The sequence below is a fragment of the Ranitomeya variabilis genome, chromosome 5, assembly GCF_051348905.1.
Source record: "Ranitomeya variabilis isolate aRanVar5 chromosome 5, aRanVar5.hap1, whole genome shotgun sequence".
Taxonomy (NCBI): domain Eukaryota; kingdom Metazoa; phylum Chordata; class Amphibia; order Anura; family Dendrobatidae; genus Ranitomeya; species Ranitomeya variabilis.
The window spans coordinates 233,607,515-233,626,229 of record NC_135236.1 but is presented as its reverse complement, the minus strand read 5'-3'; the positions used below and the strand labels follow the sequence as shown (position 1 = coordinate 233,626,229).

The 18,715-nt window shown below is 43.1% G+C and overlaps 1 protein-coding gene across 5 annotated transcripts in view; it reads left to right on the top strand.

Moving 5' to 3' along the window:
* The window catches only part of APBA2 (amyloid beta precursor protein binding family A member 2), a 706,148-nt gene that overhangs the window by 591,232 nt on the left and 96,201 nt on the right, over positions 1-18,715 (top strand). For all 5 annotated transcript variants that reach the window (XM_077263902.1, XM_077263901.1, XM_077263904.1 and 2 more), the window contains 3 exons: positions 14,433-14,612; positions 14,690-14,902; positions 17,765-17,884. In XM_077263902.1, coding sequence (XP_077120017.1) covers positions 14,433-14,612; positions 14,690-14,902; positions 17,765-17,884 — 513 coding nt within the window. The remainder of the gene's footprint in view (positions 1-14,432; positions 14,613-14,689; positions 14,903-17,764; positions 17,885-18,715) is intronic.

Genomic DNA, 18,715 nt, shown 5'->3' with positions numbered 1-18,715 from the left:
TGAATCCTAGACAGGCTCGTTGGTCATTGTTTTTCTCTCGTTTTGACTTTGTGGTCTCATACCTGCCTTGTTCGAAGAATGTTAAGGCTGATGCTCTCTCTAGGAGCTTTGTGCCTGACTCTCCTGGAGTCTCGGAGCCAGCTGGTATTCTTAAAGAGGGAGTGATCGTGTCGGCCATATCTCCGGATTTGCGATGTGTGTTGCAGAGATTTCAGGCTGGTAGACCTGACTCGTGTCCACCCGACAGACTGTTTGTTCCTGATAAATGGACCAGCAGAGTCATTTCCGAGGTTCATTCCTCGGTGTTGGCAGGGCATCCGGGAATTTTTGGTACCCGAGATTTGGTGGCTAGGTCCTTTTGGTGGCCTTCCTTGTCACGGGATGTGCGGTCATTTGTGCAGTCCTGTGGGACTTGTGCTCGGGCTAAGCCTTGTTGTTCTCATGCTAGCGGGTTGCTTTTGCCCTTGACTGTCCCGAAGAGGCCTTGGACACACTTTTCCATGGATTTCATTTCTGATCTTCCGGTGTCTCGGGGAATGTCTGTCATCTGGGTGGTGTGTGATCGTTTTTCCAAGATGGTCCATTTGGTACCCTTGCCTAAGTTGCCTTCCTCTTCCGATCTGGTTCCTTTGTTTTTCAGAATGTGGTTCGTTTACATGGCATTCCGGAGAATATCGTGTCCGACAGAGGATCCCAGTTTGTGTCCAGATTCTGGCGATCTTTTTGTGCAAGGATGGGCATTGATTTGTCGTTTTCATCTGCCTTCCATCCTCAGACTAATGGTCAAACGGAGCGAACTAATCAGACACTGGAGGCTTATTTGAGATGTTTTGTTTCTGCGGACCAGAATGATTGGGTGACCTTCTTGCCATTGGCGGAGTTTGCCCTTAATAATCGGGCTAGTTCCGCTACTTTGGTTTCGCCATTCTTCTGCAACTTTGGTTTTCATCCTCGTTTCTCCTCGGGTCATGTTGAGTCTTCTGACTGTCCTGGGGTGGATTCCATGGTGGATAGGTTGCAGCGGATTTGGAATCATGTGGTGGACAACTTGAAGTTGTCACAGGAGAAGGCTCAGCGTTTTGCCAACCGCCGCCGCGGTGTGGGCCCCCGACTTCGTGTTGGGGATTTGGTTTGGTTGTCTTCTCGGTATGTCCCTCTGAAGGTTTCCTCTCCTAAGTTTAAGCCTCGCTTTATTGGTCCTTATAAAATTTTGGAAGTTCTTAACCCGGTTTCTTTTCGTTTGGATCTTCCGGTGTCGTTTGCCATTCACAACGTGTTCCATAGGTCTTTGTTACGGCGGTACGTTGTGCCTGTGGTTCCTGCTGTTGAGCCTTCTGCTCCGGTGTTGGTTGAGGGCGAGTTGGAGTACGTGGTGGAGAAGATCTTGGATTCTCGTCTCTCTAGACGGAGGCTCCAGTATTTAGTCAAATGGAAGGGCTATGGTCAGGAGGATAATTCCTGGGTGGCCGCCTCTGATGTTCATGCGGCCGATTTGGTTCGTGCCTTCCACGCTGCTCATCCTGGTCGCCCTGGTGGTCTTGGTGAGGGTTCGGTGACCCCTCCTTAAAGGGGGGGTACTGTTGTGAACTATACTTTTTGGCTCCCTCTTGTGGTCACTAGTGATTTGGCACTTGGATTGTCTTTTACCAGGTTGGTGCTCACCTGCTTCGTTAGGCCTGGGGTGTTGCTATTTAAACTTCCTGGATTCTCAGTCCAGTGCCTGGCATCATTGTAATCAGTTCACTTCTGTTTGCTCCTGTCTTCAGGTCCTGGTTCCTTGCAAGATAAGCTAAGTCCTGCTTTCGTACTCTTGATCATTTGCATTGTTCATATTTTTTGTCCAGCTTGTACAATATGTGATTCCTGTTATTGCTGGAAGCTCTAGGGGGGCTGATATTCTCCCCCCACACCGTCAGTCGGTTTGGGGGTTCTTGGATATTCAGCGTGGATATTTTGCAGGGTTTTTTGCTGACCATATAAGTCTTCTTACTATATTCTGCTATTAGTCAGTGGGCCTCTCTTTGCTAAATCTAGTTCATTCTTACGTTTGTCTTTTCTTCTTACCTCACTGTTATTATTTGTTGGGGGCTTGTATTACCTTGGGGTCTTTTCTCTGGAGGCAAGAGAGGTCTTATTTTCCCTGATAGGGGTAGTTAGTTCTCCGGCTGGCGTGAGACGTCTAGGACCAACGTAGGCACGTTCCCCGGCTGCTGTTAGTGTTTGCGCTAGGATCAGGTATATGGTCAGCCTAGTTACCACTTCCCTATGAGCTGGTATTTATGTTTTGCAGACTTTGCTGTAATCTTTGAGGTCCCCTGCCATTGGGATCATAACAGACTCCAAAGAAAATGGAGGAACATGAAGCAACCTAGAGAGCACGGGAGTAAGATATATGGTTAAAACAGCAGTATAAACAAGTATACATATGCATGCAAGCCAATTGGCCATATATGAATAAAGATATAGATACAGGAGAGACAATATGGAAGACATCTAATATATTGCAAAATAGGGCACATAATCAAGATGTTTCCTCTTTGTTTTCAAGCGCCGGACTCCCAAAAAGGGGGGACAAGTCCTGCTAATAGCGGGGTATACTTGGCTTCCTTCTTAGATATCCAGAGAATGCACATGATAGTGTCCGTAGAGACTTGGTCCACAGGTCCATTATTCACAGAATGAGTAGATGTCTCCGATCCCTGTTTCATAGATTCTACCAGAAGGGTAATCTCAGCAAGGATGTATCCGATAGTCGCATGCTTCCAGATTGAAGTCCGTGGATGTCGGAGAGAGCCCAACCCCAAATTGCTATGGAAAGTCAGAAAACCGTAATATCCAAAGGTCATGTACAGGATGATCCACCCAAGAGGACAGACCTTGAATATCCTTATCTACACCTGAGTCCTGAACCACCCAGAGATTAAGGGGAAAAGAGAGACAAAACACACTGCAAAGAAAAAAAAATGCGTTCAGAATTTCTCTTATCCCTCTTTTGAGATGCATTAACACTTTGTGGGCCAGCTGTACTGTTATGGACCTGGTGGTTAGGAGCACCCGGAATGACCTGATGAGTAAACTAGTAATCGGAACAAGCTCTGGGAAAGTGGGAACTCTGCTGACCGCAAACTCTACTCCTATCACACACACTAGAAATAGCTGTGGAGTGTACCTAACTCTCCCTAGATGCCTCTTCACAGCCTAAGAGCTAACTACCCCTAAAGATAGAAATAGAAGCCTAACCTTGCCTCAGAGAAATTCCCCAAAGGTAAAGGCAGCCCCCCACATATATTGACTGTGAGTTAACAGGAAAGTCACAAACACAGGAATGAAACAGGTTTCAGCAAAGGAGGCCAGACTTCACTAAATAGTCAGAGGATAGAAAAGGGAACTATGCGGTCAGCACAAAAGACTACAAAAAACCACGCAGAGTAAGCAAAAAGACTCACCACACCGACTCACGGTGTGGAGGTGCCACTCTGCACCCCAGAGCTTCCAGCTAGCAAGGGAATATCATGATAGCAAGCTGGACTAGAAATTAGCAGTACTAAGAAATATATTCAGGAAGCAGTAACAACAAATGAACTAGCAAAGACTTAGCTTCTGCTGGAGTAGACAGGTCCTCAGAGAAGTCCAAGAGAGATCTGAACCAATACTGAAACATTGACAGCTGGCATCAAGTAACGATCTGAGTGGAGTTAAATAGGGAAGCAAGCATAGCAATAAACGAGAGCAGCTGACAAAACCAACCTCCGTGACCAGCAGTTCCGCTCAAAGCCACCAGAGGGAGTCCAAGAGCAGAACTAACCAAAGTACCATTCATGACCACAGGAGGGAGTCCGAGAACGGAATTCACAACAGTACCCCCCCTTGAGGAGGGGTCACCGAACCCTCACCAGGGCCCCCAGGCCGATCAGGACGAGCCAAATGAAAAGCACGAACTAAATCGGCAGCGTGGACATCGGAGGCAACAACCCAGGAATTATCCTCCTGACCATAGCCCTTCCACTTAACCAGGTACTGAAGCTTCCGTCTCAAAATACGAGAATCCAAAATCTTTTCCACCACATACTCCAACTCCCCCTCAACCAACACCGGGGCAGGAGGACCAACGGAGGGAACCATAGGCGCCACGTACCTCCGCAACAACGACCTATGGAACACATTATGGATGGCAAAAGAAGCTGGAAGGACCAAACGAAATGAGACAGGGTTGAGAATTTCAGAAATCTTATAAGGACCAATGAAACGAGGCTTAAACTTAGGAGAAGAAACCTTCATAGGAACATAACGAGAAGACAACCAAACCAAATCCCCAACACGAAGTCGGGGACCAACACAATGACGGCGGTTAGCGAAACGTTGAGCCTTCTCCTGGGACAACGTCAGATTGTCCACTATGTGAGTCCAAATTTGCTGCAACCTGTCCACCACAGAATCCACACCAGGACAGTCAGAAGGCTCAACCTGCCCCGAAGAAAAACGAGGATGAAAACCAGAATTGCAATAAAAAGGCGAAACCAAAGTAGCCGAACTAGCCCGATTATTAAGGGCAAACTCAGCCAATGGCAAGAAGGTCACCCAATCATCCTGATCAGCAGAAACAAATCATCTCAGATAGGTCTCCAAAGTCTGGTTGGTTCGTTCGGTTTGGCCATTTGTTTGAGGATGGAAAGCCGAAGAAAAAGACAAATCAATGCCCATCTTAGCACAAAAGGACCGCCAAAACCTAGAGACAAACTGGGAACCTCTGTCCGACACAATGTTCTTCGGAATGCCATGCAAACGAACCACATGTTGAAAAAATAATGGCACCAAATCAGAGGAGGAAGGTAATTTAGGCAAGGGTACCAAATGGACCATCTTAGAAAAGCGATCACAAACCACCCAGATGACAGACATCCTTTGAGAGACAGGAAGATCTGAAATAAAATCCATGGAAACATGCGTCCAAGGCCTTTTCAGGACTGGCAAGGGCAAAAGCAACCCACTGGCACGAGAACAGCAGGGCTTAGCCCGAGCAGAAGTCCCACAGGACTGCACAAAAGAACGCACATCCCGAGACAAGGAAGGCCACCAAAAGGACCTAGCCACCAAATCTCTGGTCCCAAAAATCCCAGGATGACCAGCCAACACTGAGCAATGAACCTCAGAAATAACTCTGCTAGTCCATCTATCAGGGACAAGTAGTTTCTCCGCTGGACAACGGTCAGGTCTATCAGCCTGAAACTCCTGCAGCATCCGCCGCAAGTCAGGGGAGATGGCAGACAGAATTACCCCCTCTTTGAGAATACCAGCCGGCTCAGAAACTCCCGGAGAATCAGGCACAAAACTCCTAGAAAGGGCATCCGCCTTCACATTCTTAGAACCTGGAAGGTATGAAACCACAAAATCGAAATGGGAGAAAAACAGCGACCATCGAGCCTGTCTAGGATTCAACCGCTTGGCAGACTCGAGATAAGTCAGATTTTTGTGATCCGTCAAGACCACCACGCGGTGCTTGGCTCCCTCAAGCCAATGTCGCCACTCCTCGAATGCCCACTTCATAGCTAGCAGCTCCCGATTGCCAACATCATAATTACGCTCAGCAGGCGAAAACTTTCTAGAAAAGAAGGCACATGGCTTCATCACAGAGCCATCAGAACTTCTTTGAGACAAAACAGCCCCTGCTCCAATCTCAGAAGCATCAACCTCGACCTGAAAAGGGAGCGAAACATCTGGCTGACGCAACACAGGGGCCGAAGAAAAACGACGTTTCAGCTCCTGAAAAGCCTCAGCGGCCGCAGAGGACCAATTCACCACATCAGCACCTTTCTTTGTCAAATCAGTCAAAGGTTTAACCACACTAGAAAAATTAGCGATGAAGCGACGGTAAAAATTAGTAAAGCCCAGGAATTTCTGGAGGCTCTTCACAGATGTAGGTTGTGTCCAATCATAAATGGCCTGAACTTTAACAGGGTCCATCTCGATAGTAGAAGGGGAAAAAATGAAGCCCAAAAAGGAAACCTTCTGAACTCCGAAGAGACATTTAGACCCCTTCACAAATAAGGAATTAGCACGAAGGACCTGGAATACCATTCTGACCTGTTTCACATGAGACTCCCAATCATCCGAAAAGACCAAAATATCATCCAAATATACAATCATGAATCCATCCAGATACTTTCGGAAGATGTCATGCATAAAGGACTGAAACACAGATGGAGCATTTGAAAGTCCGAATGGCATTACCAGGTACTCAAAATGGCCCTCGGGTGTATTAAATGCTGTTTTCCATTCATCACCCTGTTTAATACGCACAAGGTTATACGCCCCTCGAAGATCTATCTTGGTGAACCAACTAGCCCCCTTAATCCGAGCAAACAAATCAGACAGCAGAGGCAAAGGGTACTGAAATTTGACCGTGATCTTATTGAGAAGGCGATAATCTATACAGGGTCTCAGAGAACCATCCTTCTTGGCCACAAAAAAGAACCCTGCTCCCAACGGCGATGAAGACGGGCGAATATGCCCTTTCTCCAAGGACTCCTTTATATAACTCCGCATAGCGGCGTGCTCTGGCACAGATAAATTGAAAAGTCGGCCCTTAGGAAACTTACTACCAGGAATCAAATTTATAGCACAATCACAATCCCTATGAGGGGGTAGGACACTGGATTTGGGCTCATCAAATACATCCTGGTAATCCAACAGAAACTCAGGGACTTTAGAAGGAGTAGAAGCAGAAATTGACACCAACGGAACATCGCCATGTACCCCTTGACAACCCCAACTAGACACAGACATTGATTTCCAATCCAATACTGGATTATGAACCTGTAGCCATGGCAAACCCAACACGACCACATCATGCAAATTATGCAACACCAAAAAGCGAATATCCTACTGATGTGCAGGAGCCATACACATGGTCAACTGAGTCCAGTACTGAGGTTTATTCTTGGCCAACGGCGTGGCATCAATTCCCCTTAATGGAATAGGATACTGCAAAGGCTCCAAGAAAAAACCACAGCGCCTGGCAAACTCCAAGTCCATCAAATTCAGGGCAGCGCCTGAATCCACAAATGCCATAACCGAGTAGGATGACAAAGAGCAAATCAGAGTAACAGACAAAAGAAATTTAGGCTGTACAGTACCAATGGTGACAGACCTAGCGAACCGCTTAGTGCGCTTAGGACAATCAGAGATAGCATGAGCGGGGTCACCACAGTAAAAACACAGCCTATTCTGACGTCTGTGTTCTTGCTGTTCAGTTCTGGTCAAAGTTCTATCACATTGCATAAGCTCAGGCCTCTGCTCAGAGGACACCGCCAAATGGTGCACAATTTTGCGCTCACGCAAACGCCGATCAATTTGGATGACCAAGGACATTGATTCATTCAGACCAGCAGGCGTGGGGAATCCCACCATAACATCCTTAAGGGCTTCAGAAAGACCCTTTCTAAAAATTGCTGCCAGGGCACACTCATTCCATTGAGTAAGCACAGACCATTTTCGAAACTTCTGACAATATATCTCTGCTTCATCCTGACCCTGACACAAAGCTAGCAAGATTTTCTCTGCCTGATCCACTGAATTTGGTTCGTCATAAAGCAATCCAAGTGCCAGAAAAAACGCATCTACATTCAGCAATGCAGGATCTCCTGGCGCAAGGGAGAATGCCCAGTCTTGAGGGTCGCCACGCAACAAAGAAATAATAATTTTTACTTGCTGAATGGGGTCACCAGAGGAGCGGGGTTTCAAAGCAAGAAACAGTTTACAATTATTTTTGAAATTCAGAAACTTAGATCTATCCCCAGAAAACAAATCAGGAATTGGAATTCTAGGCTCTAACATCGGATTCTGAACTACATAATCTTGAATGCTTTGTACTCTTGCAGTGAGATGATCCACACAAGAGGACAGACCTTGAATATCCATATCTACACCTGAGTCCTGAACCACCCAGAGATTAAGGGGAAAAGAGAGACAAAACACACTGCAAAGAAAAAAAAATGTGTTCAGAACTTCTCTTATCCCTCTTTTGAGATGCATTAACACTTTGTGGGCCAGCTGTACTGTTATGGACCTGGTGGTTAGGAGCACCCGGAATGACCTGATGAGTAAACTAGTAATCGGAACAAGCTCTGGGAAAGTGGGAACTCTGCTAACCGCAAACTCTACTCCTATCACACACACTAGAAATAGCTGTGGAGCGTACCTAATTCTCCCTAGACGCCTCTTCACAGCCTAAGAGCTAACTACCCCTAAAGATAGAAATAGAAGCCTAACCTTGCCTCAGAGAAATTCCCCAAAGGTAAAGGCAGCCCCCCACATATATTGACTGTGAGTTAACAGGAAAGTCACAAACACAGGAATGAAACAGGTTTCAGCAAAGGAGGCCAGACTTCACTAAATAGTCAGAGGATAGAAAAAGGAACTATGCGGTCAGCACAAAAGACTACAAAAAACCACGCAGAGTAAGCAAAAAGACTCCCCACACCGACTCACGGTGTGGAGGTGCCACTCTGCACCCCAGAGCTTCCAGCTAGCAAGGGAATATCATGATAGCAAGCTGGACTAGAAATTAGCAGTACTAAGAAATATATTCAGGAAGCAGTAACAACAAATGAACTAGCAAAGACTTAGCTTCTGCTGGAGTAGACGGGTCCTCAGAGAAGTCCAAGAGAGATCTGAACCAATACTGAAACATTGACAGCTGGCATCAAGTAACGATCTGAGTGGAGTTAAATAGGGAAGCAAGCATAGCAATAAACGAGAGCAGCTGACAAAACCAACCTCCGTGACCAGCAGTTCCGCTCAAAGCCACCAGAGGGAGTCCAAGAGCAGAACTAACCAAAGTACCATTCATGACCACAGGAGGGAGTCCAAGAACGGAATTCACAACACTCCCCATAGAAATATCAATAACACAATAGCACCTCTAGAATAATAGATATAATGAAACATATGCCAAAAAAATAAATAAATCTTAATTATTAGTGACAAAAATTGCTGAAGTGCAATAAATAAATATATGACAAAGATAAATAGGCATATAAATAGATTTAGGTAAGGCAAAATAAGTGAAAAAAGGGCTAAAGTGCAATGAAAAAAGCACAATGTATAAGCACAATGTACAAATGAAAGTGCTATAGTGCAATGCAAAAGATATAAGCAAAATGTGCTGATGAAAGGGGATAAAGTGTATGCTGGGAGAGCTAAAAATGAACTTCAAAAGGGCATTTATTACCTGTGAGAAACGTGTTGCAAGGTCCCCTACGCGCGTTTCGGCGCTTCTAGCCTTCTTACCCCAGAAGTTCATCAATCCTTATTTACAGAACATATTTAAAGGGGCTTTCCTATGGTATAACTTGGTTACATATCAGTAGGATTTGACATTACTTTACCGACCACCACTGAACAAGACACAGAAGATGAAACAGCAAGACTAGGCCAAGAAATATCTGAAGACAGATTTTTGAAAGGTTTTATGGACTGATGAGATTAAAGTGAGAAAACCTTATTGAGAACTTGTGGGACCTTCCTTAATGGAAAATTTACAGTGAAGGAAACCAGCACATCTCTCTGAACAGTATCTGAGAGGCTGTGGTTGGTGCTGCCCCAAAAGTTGATCGTTATCAGGTTAAGAAACTGACAGACTCCATGGATGGAAGGCTTATGAACTGTTATTGAAAAGAAGGGTGGCTATATTGATCACAGATATTTGGAAAGGTCGGAAATGTACTTTTGTACATTTTGATTTGTTTGGTTATTATTCTCACTTTAACAAATTCAAATAAACAATTGAGATGTGAAAATTTTAGTTTTTCATTTAGCTTCCCAATAATTCTAGGCACATATATATTCTAAGTAAGATAAAACCTCACTTTTACTTTCCTAAATATTCGGGTGTAGATTTCTTAACTTTTTGGATTGAATGACAGCACTGTAGTTGTTCAATAATAAAATTAATCATAACAAATACAAATAGCAATGAATTATTTTCCATTCTTTATTGATGAAAATTCCCATTTATGGATTCAGTATTGTCTCTGTGTTTCTACATCAGGATGGAACATTGTGCCCTAATTCTGATCATATACCTCCCTCAGATGCACAATGTTTGAGTCAGCTATAATTGTGAGATCTCCTTCTGCTCAAAGATTATTCTTAATAAAACTGATTCCATTACAACACACTCTCTCCGGCTTCTGCCATACTCCAATCATAGTTTTGTTTTTTCATCAATGCCCGCAGTCACAAAATGTGTTGTGTGGAGCTAATCTCCATACCCCGGGGGACGTATCGGCTTTGCCATAGAAGGAACACAGTACATCAATAAGAATAATAAGGCTCTGCCACATTATTTGCAGAATCCTGCAGTCGCTGTGACTTCCTAGGCTACAGAAGTCTCTATGAAGCTCGTGTACATTTTTTTCTGAGCTTGAAAGAGAGAAAAAATATTGATATTGGAATTACTAGGGCAAATTAATTTTCTCTCTTTAGGAAACCTTTTTGCACAAAATGTAATGGTTGAGTTCAGAGCAAAGCTATAAATCCCAGTACAAACCTTTTAATACCAGTAGAAGGAAATATTATTAGCTTTGTTAAAAGAGGTAGCCTAGAAGATGCCTCTTGGGTGCTTTGCTTTTGTTGAAGCCATTACTCTGGCTGGTTTGGTACCCTTATTTTAGTTTCTGGCGGGGGACGCTGTCACAGGCTGAATGTCATGGGGACACTTGGCTCTGTTATTAGCTGTTATGACTGTAAGGCCAAGTTCACACAGCGCAATCTGTTTTCATACAGCAGCAGTTATTACAAATTTACAAGACCAAATACAGTTTCCTATGTTAAGCAAATCGGAGAGCACACGGACAGCACTGCTACCAATGCTATTAAACGGGGCGGTACAAATAAGCATTTTTTTCACGGATAGAATCTGCACGTGGAAAAACATCGCAGCACGCACTAGTTTCTTCCATCTGTTGGATGAGACCTGCTAATTAAAATCTATGGCTACGCAAAAAAATCGCATTACCGTAATGCATCTGATTTTTACGGATACATTGCAATTCTTTAACATAGGAAACTGTATTTGGTCCATTTCATTTTTAATAACTGCTCAGGTATAAAAATGATGCTATACAGATGATACATGAAAATAATGATCCTAGTTTAGGTTTGTGGATGAATTTTTATAAGATCATGTGAGCGTAGCCTCATGAACATTTTCAAGTATCATGAACTGGGAACAATATGAAGTACTGCTGATGTGGTTAACTGGATGCTATGAAAACTGTTCACTGCTCCCCAAAATAATAGACTCTGCGTAGCTGAGGTTTCTTCTTCCATCATGGTGGTCTTTTCCACCCATAAGTTGTGCTCCTCTTTCCTTTCGCTTCTGGATGCCATTGCAGTGGCCGCCGTACAAAGGTTTTTTTTTTTAATCACAGATTTAAAGTCATTGCAGTCATTTCATATTTCTTACTATTGCCCCAACAGTTGTCTCCTTCTCACCCAGCGTCTTATGGTTTTGTAGCCCATTCCAGCTTTGTGCAGGTCTATGATCTTGTCCCTGACATCCTTATAAAGCTCTTTGGTCTTGCCCATGTTGTAGAGGTTAGAGTCTGACTGATTTATTGAGTTTGTGGGCAGGAGTCTTTTTATATAGGTGACTATGTAAGACAGCTGTCTTTAATGCAGGTAACGAGTTGATTAGGAGCGTCTAACTGGTCTGTAGGAACTAGAACACTTAATGGTTGGTAGGGGAGCAAATACTTATTTCTCACTGCAAATGCGAATAAATGTATATAATTCATACAATGTGATTTTCTGGATTTTATTTTTGATATTCTGTCTCTCAATGTTAAAAATTAACCTACTCTTAAAATTATAGACTGTTCATGTCTTTGTCAGTGGGCAAACTTACAAAATCAGCAAGGGATCAAATACTTATTTCCTTCACTGTAATTTACATAATAGGTCATTTTTTGATGATTGTGTCAATCTAACAGAACATAAAAAGGAATAACTGTTTTGTGACTAAATGGTTCCTTCTACAAGTATGGCAATGAGAACTACATATTTGCTAATAGCTGCAGCAATAACAGGACATATTGCAGTGTTCATACCTTTCAAATGACCTCAACTCAGATTAGTGCTACTCATTAAAAAATAGTAGAAACACCATTTTTGTTTGATATGGGGGAAGTCATACAATAGAATATCACATATGCAGTGAGGAAACTAATTTGATACACTGCCAATTTTGCAAGTTTTCCCACCTACAAGGAATGGAGAGGTCTGTATTTTTTTTCCGTAGGTACACTTCAACTGTGAGAGACAAGATCTTTAAAAAAATTCAGAAAGTCACATTGTATGATTTTTACATAATTAATTTTCATTACTTTGCATGAAATAAGTATTTGATTACAGTTACAGAGGTCAAACATTTCCTGTAGTTCTTGACCAAGTTGGCACACACTGTAGCAGGGATTTTTGCCCCCTCTTCCATACAGATCTTCTCCAGATCTCTCAATTTCAGGGCTATCACTGGTCAACATTGAGTGTCAGCTCCCTCCAAAAATTTTCTATTGGGTTCAGGTCTGGAGACAGGAGAGGCCACTCTAGGACCTTGAAATGCTTCCTACAGAGCCACTCCTTAGTTGCCCTGGCTGTGTGTTTTGGGTCATTGTTATGCTGGAAGACCAAGCCACGATCCATCTTCAATGCTGTTCCTGAGGAAAGGAGGTTGTTGGCCAAAATCTTGCAATACATGACCTCATTCATCCTCCCTTCAATGCGGTGAAGTCGTTCTGTCCCCTTTGCAGAAAAGCACCCCAAAGTATGATGTTTCCCCCACCATGCTTCATGATTGGGATGGTGTTCTTATGGTTGTACTCTATCTTCTGCCGCTTCCTCTAAAGGGTGAGTGGAGTTGATACCAAAAAGTTCTATTTTGTTCTCTTCTGACCACATGACCTTTTCCCATGCTTCTTCTGGATCATCCAGATGTCATTGTCGAACTTCAAACAGGCCTGGACATGTGCTGGTGTGAGCAGGGGGACTTTGTGTGCCCTGCAAGATTTTAATCCTTGACGATGTAGTGTGTTACTTACGATAATGTTTGAGACTGTGGTCACAGCTCTCTTCAAGCCATTGACCAGGTCATGCTGTGTAGTTATAGTAAAAATTTGCAAAAAACAAAAAGCAGTCATAAAGCCCATCAAATACTTTCCAGCGTTAAATCTTTATTGGTATCAAAAACAGAGAAAAGGACAAATAGGGCTAAAAAACAGTAAAAGTGTTTACAGCATCCCAAAAACACCTAGGACAGGCTAGCTACAAATGACCATTATCGATATCAAATATTTACCACAATCATATCCAAAAATATGTAGAATCCATGATGATAGGCACCCCAAAATATAAATACATCATAATCAGTACTAGTACCTCAAGAGGGTTGTAAGTGTATGATCACTGCAGCATGCCCGTCCACCCCGACTCACGTTTCGGTCAAAGACCTTTCTCAAGAGCCGTGTAGTTATAGGTTGATTCCTGACCTTTCTCAGAAACATCCTTACCCCATGAGGCAAGACCGTGCATGGAGCCCCAGACTGAGGAAGATTGGCAGTCATCTTGTGTTTCCTCCATTTTCTAAAAATTGCACTATTAGTTGTTGCCTTCTCACCAGGCTGCTTGCCTGCTGTCCTGTAGCCAATCCCAGCTTTGTGCTGGTCTACAATTTTGTCCTTGGTGTCCTAAGACAGCTCTTTGGTCTTGGCTATGGTGGAGAAGTTGGAGTGTGGTTGATGCAGTGTCTTTTATATAGGTAATGAGTTCAAACAGATGCAGTTAATACAAGTAATGAGTGCAGAAGAGGAGGGCTTCTAAAAGAAAAGCTTTCAAATACTTATTTCATGCAGTTTAATTATTTAAAAATCATACAATGTGATTTTCAGTTTTTTTATTTTTAGATTTTGTCTTTCACAGTTGTAGGTGGAAAAACGTGCAAAATCGGCAGTGTATCAAATACTTCTTTTCCCCACTGTATTTAGATTACCAAAATCACAAAGCGTTACTTAGTGTAGTAAATAAAAGTTATTGCATAGCAACAATTAGTGGCAAAAAATAGTAAATTTCATATTTCCCCTGAAACATATTCTATTACCACTACCGTCGTTGCTTTATTTCACCATTATTTTCAAAGCACTATGTTTATTTGGTTGCAATATTTAAAAGGCTTGGCCATTTTGAATCAGCCTCACTTCTACCACATATACAAGTCTTGGATAGGTGTGGAACTGTTTTTGAAAGAAAGCAACCACATATGTGTTTCTATACAATCCCTTTAATAAGACTACTATAACAAAATGAAATAACATACTGTATATGGCATCAGCGGGTGGTGAAACACTTCTAGACTAGACTGTTTTTTCTCTCCTTCATAGGCCCAACTCATTGCACAGTCAATTGGCCAAGCTTTCAGTGTTGCTTACCAGGAATTTCTACGAGCCAATGGGATCAACCCGGAAGACCTCAGTCAAAAAGAATATAGTGATATCATTAATACTCAAGAAATGTATAATGATGACCTCATACACTTCTCAAACTCTGAAAACTGCAAGGAGGTGAGTTATACAAGGGTATTGGGATAAAGGGGGACTTTCATCGAATTTTGTGTGAATTTTCATTTGCTTGCTCACAGCTTCAGGTGGAAAAGCTCAAGGGCGAGATATTAGGAGTGGTTATCGTGGAATCTGGATGGGGCTCAATACTTCCTACTGTGATACTAGCAAATATGATGAATGGGGGGCCGGCTGCCCGTTCCGGAAAACTTAGCATTGGCGATCAAATCATGTCTATAAATGGAACAAGCCTGGTTGGCCTTCCCTTAGCAACATGTCAGGGTATAATAAAGGTATGTCCTGTGTACAGTCTGTTCTACATATATTATGAGTTTTTTCTTATTCTTTAAAGCGGTTGTTCGAGGCCACGCCCACTGGCTGGGATTATGTAACGCATACATACCCTCCGGGTCAGAAACCGGCGAATCCCTGCAGTACACAGTTCGTGCACTGGGGGGATTCATGAGTTTGCAGAAGCACAGAGTGACTGCAGACTTATCATTTTGGACCCGACAACCCCTTTAAGGATTATTCTCTTTCAGTCAGTCAATACAAACATCAAATGTTCAATGTGCTTGTAGTAAATCTGTTATTAGATTGACAACGAGTTGGATATTGTTACATTTTCTTACCATCTGTAGTCACAACAGTTATTACACTTCTAGTATAAAGTTAATAATATTACATAAGAATAAAAATACAAATATAACAGGTCAAGCGCAGTCTAGATCTAATGTATATACACTGCTTAAAAAAATAATGGGAACACTAAAACACCACATCCTTGCTATCACTGGAATGCATTGAGAACAATAAAACATAAAAATGATCAATGTAAATCAAAATTAATATCCCATAGAGGTCTGGATTTGGAATGATATTCAAAATCAAACTGGAAAATCAACTTCAGTGGAAATGGCTCAAGACAAGGAAATGATGCTCAGTAGTGTGTGTGGCCTCCACGTGCCTGTGTGACCTACCTATTACTCTTGGTCATGGTCCTGATGAAATAGTGGATGTCCTCCTGAGGGATCTCCTCCCAGACCTAGATTAAAGCATCAGTCACCTCCTGGACAGTCTGTGGTGCAACGTAGCGTTGGTGGATGGAATGAGACAAGATGTCCCAGATGTGCTCTATTGGATTCAGGTCTGGGGAATGGGGAGGCCAGTCCATAGCATCAATGCCTTCATAATGCAGGAACTACTGACACATTTCAGTCACATGAGGCCTAGCATTCTTATGCATCAGAAGGAACCCAGGACCCAGTATACCTGGATATCATCTCACAATGGGTCTGAGGATCTCCAAAGAAATTCCTCCCCAAACCATTACTGACCCACTGCCAAACTGGGAGATGTTGCAGTTAGCAGATAGTACTCTAGGGTGTCTCCAGACTCTGTCACGTCTGTCACTTGTGCTCAGTGTAAACCTGCTTTCATCCGTGATGAGCACAGGGTGCCAATGTCGAATCTGCCAATCTTGGTGTTCTCTGGCAAATGTCAGTTGCCCTGCACAGTGTTTGGCTGTAAGCACAACACTCACTTGTGGACATTGGGCCCTTTTATGACCCTCATTGAGTCTGTTTCTGACAGTTTGAGCAGACACATGGATGTTAGTGGCCTGCTGGAGGTCATTTTGCAGGCCTCTGGCACTGCTCCTCCTGTTCCTCCTTGCACAAAGGAGGAGGTAGCAGTCCTGCTGCTGGGTTGTTGCCCTCCTATGGCCCCCTCCATGTCTCCTGGTGTACTGGCCTGTATCCTGGTATCTGCTCCACGCTCTGGACACTGTGCTGACAAACACAGCTACCCTTGTTGCCACAGCTCACATTGATGTGCCATCCTGGAAGAGCTGCACTACCTGAACAACTTCTGTGAGTTGTACAGTAGACACTGCCTCATGCAACTGTACCTCTACGGGTGACAGCAATGACACAATGAAAAAGGGAACTAAACAGCCAAACAGAATGAGAACAGAGAAATGGTCTGTAGTGACCACCTGCAGAATCACTCCTTTATATGGGTTGTCTTGCTAATTGCCTATAATTTCTACCTATTGTCTGTTCCATTTGCACACCAGCAGGATATATTGATTCACAATCAGTGTTGCTTCAGAACTGGACAGGTTGATTTCACAGAAGTGTGATTGAATTGGTGTTACATTGTGTTGGTTAAGTGTTCCCTTATGTTTGTTTTAGCAGTGTATAAACTATATATGTTTCCATTTATTCCAAGTTGACAAAAGTAATATGTCATACTGTACCATTCCCATGACCTTGTCTGCTCTTTGAATGAAACAGAAAGTACAACCATGGAAGATGATAGCACTGATGACATGCTCTCTGCAGCCTGATGCATAATATTAGTGAGAAACATGAGCTAACCCTTCAACGGCTATTTCATATAGCTGTTTTATACCAATTCTTTCATTTTTACAATAACTTTTCATTGTTATATAAAGAACTGCATGTTATTATGTTAATTTATAGTGATATGATCAAAGTATACATGAGTTCCTGATTGTGCGAGTAGTGATGTTAAACTGCTAATATTACATTTCTGATGTAGTAGGATAAGCAGCAAGATATATAAAGAGTATCATGTGCAGTGTAAAAAGTTAAATGAGTCGTTTGATCACAAAATATTGATGACCTTTCCTTAGGAAAGGTCATAAATATCAGATTGATGAGGGTCTGACATCTGTCACCCCCACGGATCAGCTTTTATAAGCTCCTATTCAAGAGAGTAGGAGCTAAGCTTCAGCACTCAGCAGTTGCTGCTACACATTGAATAGAGCTGCGCATTGTAACTCCAGATGATCGGTGGTGATTCCAGGGGTCAGACCTCCATGATCTGATATTGATGACCTATCCTAATTATCCTGGACTTTTTTTTTACAAAATGCCTAAGAACTATCTACCTGACTGCTGTGCCTGGTACTGATCTCCGCCGGCACAGAGCAGTCACAGACTGCTCCTGCTGGCGATTCAGCATCTTCTGCTGACACCACATCGACAGAGCAGCGGTTTTTGTAACGCTCTGTTCTGTTGACGGCACATGACTACTGGTGTCATGCTGATTTGGGAAAGTTGTTCCAGAATCTTTGTAGAAAATATTACATATGACTGATGGCAGCTGACGATGTTCATGTCTTTCAGGGCCTTAAGAATCAAACACAACTGAAGCTAAATATTGTAAGCTGTCCTCCTGTCACCACCGTCCTCATCAAGAGACCTGATCTGAAATACCAGTTGGGGTTCAGTGTGCAGAATGGAATTGTACGTTGTTTCCTTATACTGATGTCTGAATATAACTTGCTGGATTTAGTTGTAGCATCATGTGTTATTTCTTTTTACTATTTTGCTATTTTCCTTTGCTTACCCTTACCCCAGTCAAGCAGTTCATTTGCTTTTGGCTGTAAACAGAGCTAAATGCAGACACAAACATTACAGATGGCATGAGATCTATTCATGTACTACTGCACATTTGGAATCCATGCAATCTTAATGTATATTGTGTAAATAAATATTCTTCCTAACTGGAATCAGCATGTAATCTGTCAACATAATTCACCTCCTCAAACTCATGTTGCTCCCTAATAATGTCATCCACACCTTACTTCAGCAATCTGTTACTCTTTCACTGAAAAATTGCTGTTTTAAATCATATTGAGTCATAGGCCGGGGTCAGACGAGCGTATGGCATCCGATGCGATATGCTAATGACCCTCAGCTCTTCCTCTGCTGTGAGCGGGAGCCGAGTGTCAGGCGTCTGTGCTCCGAGCTTCTCACACAGAGAGGATCAGAGCACAGCTGCCGAGGAGGCGGAGAAACTAATTTCTCCATCTCCTCCATTGCCGGGATCAGCGTATATTGCACATTACGCGGATGATATCCTAGTGATGTGCGTTGTCTCACTCGCACCCATAGGCTTATATGGGTGCGAATGAGCTGAGACTCGGCCGAGTGTCGGTGACAATCACAGCATGCTGCAATTTCACTCGCACGTTGAAAACGGCCAAGAAAAAAAAATGCTGATGTGAGCTGCCCCATAGATGAATACTGGTCCGAGTGCATGCAATGTTTTATCGCATAGCACTCGTCCGTATT